This window comes from Sinocyclocheilus anshuiensis, unplaced genomic scaffold (assembly GCF_001515605.1).
Source record: "Sinocyclocheilus anshuiensis isolate Anshui unplaced genomic scaffold, SAMN03320099.WGS_v1.1 scaffold319, whole genome shotgun sequence".
In the NCBI taxonomy this organism is placed as follows: Eukaryota; Metazoa; Chordata; class Actinopteri; order Cypriniformes; family Cyprinidae; genus Sinocyclocheilus; species Sinocyclocheilus anshuiensis.
In genome coordinates, this window is record NW_015552566.1 from 594633 (window position 1) to 597369 (window position 2737).

Consider the following 2737-nt stretch of genomic DNA (forward strand, 5'->3'; position numbering starts at 1 on the left):
GACTCCAGCTCGGGCACGAGAGCCAGCGCCGTTACGGTGGAAACAGAATAACAGACTGGTCGTTTACACGTGAATTACTTCTGTTTAATATTTACTTTTAATGTTTGTTAAACGAGTTTAAATGGGCAATATGTATACATACAAACGATAAACAATGCTGTAAATGATAAATAAAGGAAGTTATCATGCAAACCAGTGGTTGTGTGGAGTATTTTACAAAAGTTTAGTGGATTTAAGTTAATCTGTAAACATTATTTCATGTATAAAGTAAAAAATAAGCTATATTATAATAAAAATGAATCAACCCATTAGCTGGGTTAAATCAACCCATTATGATGGGTTAAATAAACAACCCAATTTGCTGGGTAAAATTAACCCCATATGTGTTCTGTCCTATATTTACCCAGCCCTTGGGTTAAAAACAAGGTCCTAGTCCTTATGCTGTGGGTTTCATTCTGGCTTTTTCCACCTTTAACTCCGCCCTGGCTCTGACTGCTTCAGTCTCCACCCTGGCTGCTTCTTCCTTCGTCTCCACACTGCAACCCCCCCCCCCTCCGCCCTTCTCTGTTGAACCTTTTGTTTGAGGCACGAGGATGTGTCTCCTTGTGGGGGTGGGGGTGGATACTGTTACGGGTCATCTGTGTTTTGTGTTGGTTTCAGTTTCCTTTGTCGTTTTTCATTAGTTTCAATGATTACTCATGGTTTTGTTGGTGTTTGCACCTTCATTTAGTTCATTGCTTTGTTTTAGTGTATTTAAGCCCTGTGTTTTCTTCTGTTCTTTGTCAGTTATCATTGCGTTTAACATGGTTGTTGTGTTCAGTTCCTGTTTCCAGTTTTGAGTTTGTGTAAATCTAAAGTGCTTAGATACCGCCTCATCCTTATTTGCAACCATTTTGTGATGCATATCATTTTATTTTTTATTTTTTCCAGAATGTTTTAGTATTTGATATGATCTTTTGCTTGGAAAATGGAAAAAGCAAAGATGAAATGTACCAAATGAATTGTCTATCTGGCTCATACTTAGAGCAAAGCTATCATTAGCATGATCATGTTGGGGAATGCAAACACAAACCATGAGGCAAAGTTTTTTTTCCCCTTCCAAATACTGTATTTTATTTAAGTTATTGTCTTTTTTATTAATAAAATAAATTACAGAGTGTCCTAGTATTTTAACGACGATGGTGCTCATGTTATCCAGCATGATTTTACATTTATCTAAAGTGTATCTTGTGATTCAATGAACGCAAGGACATCTGTTTTTGATTATTTGTACAAAGTAGTTCTCATAATCAGTATCACAAATTTACTGAAGTTGCAAAGGCAAATTTACTGATTTTAGTGAAGTGCTCTTTGTTTTATGTTTATTATTTTGTCTTTTTTGACCCCATTGTAGTTTTAGATCCCTGTTTAATATGTTAAACATGATCTTTGCTTAACACTCTTAAAAATAAAGGTTCTTTATTGGCATCAATTGTTCCAGGAACAACCTTTAACATTCCCAGAACCTTTCCATTGGACAAAAGTCTCTTTATAGAGGAAAAAGGTTCTTTAGATTTTTAAAATGTTCTTTACACTAATCATAATTCACTGAAAGGTCCTTTGGGGAACCAAAAGTGATTATTCTATGGTATCACTGCAAAAAACGTAACTATTTTTGAGAGTATAGGCCTGGCAATAAGGATTTTTTTCGAGAAGTGATTTTTGATCTAACTGTCAATGGGAGCAGTTAATATGAGCACTGTCTCAAATATGCACATGAGGGTCATGACCACACATTGACTCTGAGTCAGGAATTTAGACTTGTGTGTTCCCACGCTTAAACATACACAATGACAAAGGGTTAAAAAAAAACAAATTTGAGGCACAATGAATTATTGTACATGGAGGCCTCAGGGTATTAATGTAGTCTCCATGTATTAAACAGAATTTGTATTAAACAGCATTTGTATATGCAGTGTTTGACAGGTGCATAAAAACAATCAATAACCTCAGACAAAAGCATACAAAATCTATAATAGAAGTAATTAGACAAGTGTAAGAAGTCATTTAATTCAAGCACTGAATTAAAAAGTTGTGGAAATTTAGTTTGATACATACCCTTGTGTTGATGACCACTGGGAGTGGAAGAAAAATCAAAGGAGTGAAGAAAAGAACTATCCCATTCTTCAAGTTCCATATGGATTTTAGTGTTGGGATCATCTCAAAATAAAGAAAGTTTGTGCATATAAAGTAAGTTTAACAGTGTTGGACACGTCCTTTTAACCTGCTCTCTGGGGTGGAGTAGGAGAGAGAGAGTGAGTGAGAGAGAGAGTGAGTGAGAAAAGCAATTATTATTACAGACTCCTGCACACAGCCAGCTTTGAAATCATATTCTTATCTTTAGAACTTGATGATACTGTAAGGAAGCAGCTGCTGTTTCTGGGATGTGTAGATTTAGCAGAAGAGTGGATGTAATTTACCATTGTTATAGACCTGTGCTTGTTTAGAAGTGATATTAACAACTTTGCCTTGAACAAAAGTGGTTACAAAAGTTTTATTCAACTGTGTTTCATCGTTTAAGATGAAATAAATCCATGAACTCAAATGTTTAGTTGCATGCTGATTGATGAATTCTTGTTATAATCAAGTTAGAAGTAAGGGAGTAGTTTTGACACTTTTTGCTAGTGAATATTCCCCAGAGTAGCTGTATTTTTGAAAGTACTTTTTTTTTTTTTTTTTTTTTTACACAAACCCTTAA

General features: G+C 34.9%; 1 protein-coding gene across 1 annotated transcript in view; it reads right to left on the minus strand.

The window, feature by feature from the left end:
- Positions 1 to 2199, minus strand: part of slc13a5b (solute carrier family 13 member 5b) — an 11371-nt gene extending 9172 nt beyond the window's left edge. Inside the window, exon 1 of the mRNA XM_016455595.1 lies at positions 2098 to 2199. Coding sequence (XP_016311081.1) covers positions 2098 to 2199 — 102 coding nt within the window. The remainder of the gene's footprint in view (positions 1 to 2097) is intronic.
- Positions 2200 to 2737: the final 538 nt, after the last annotated feature.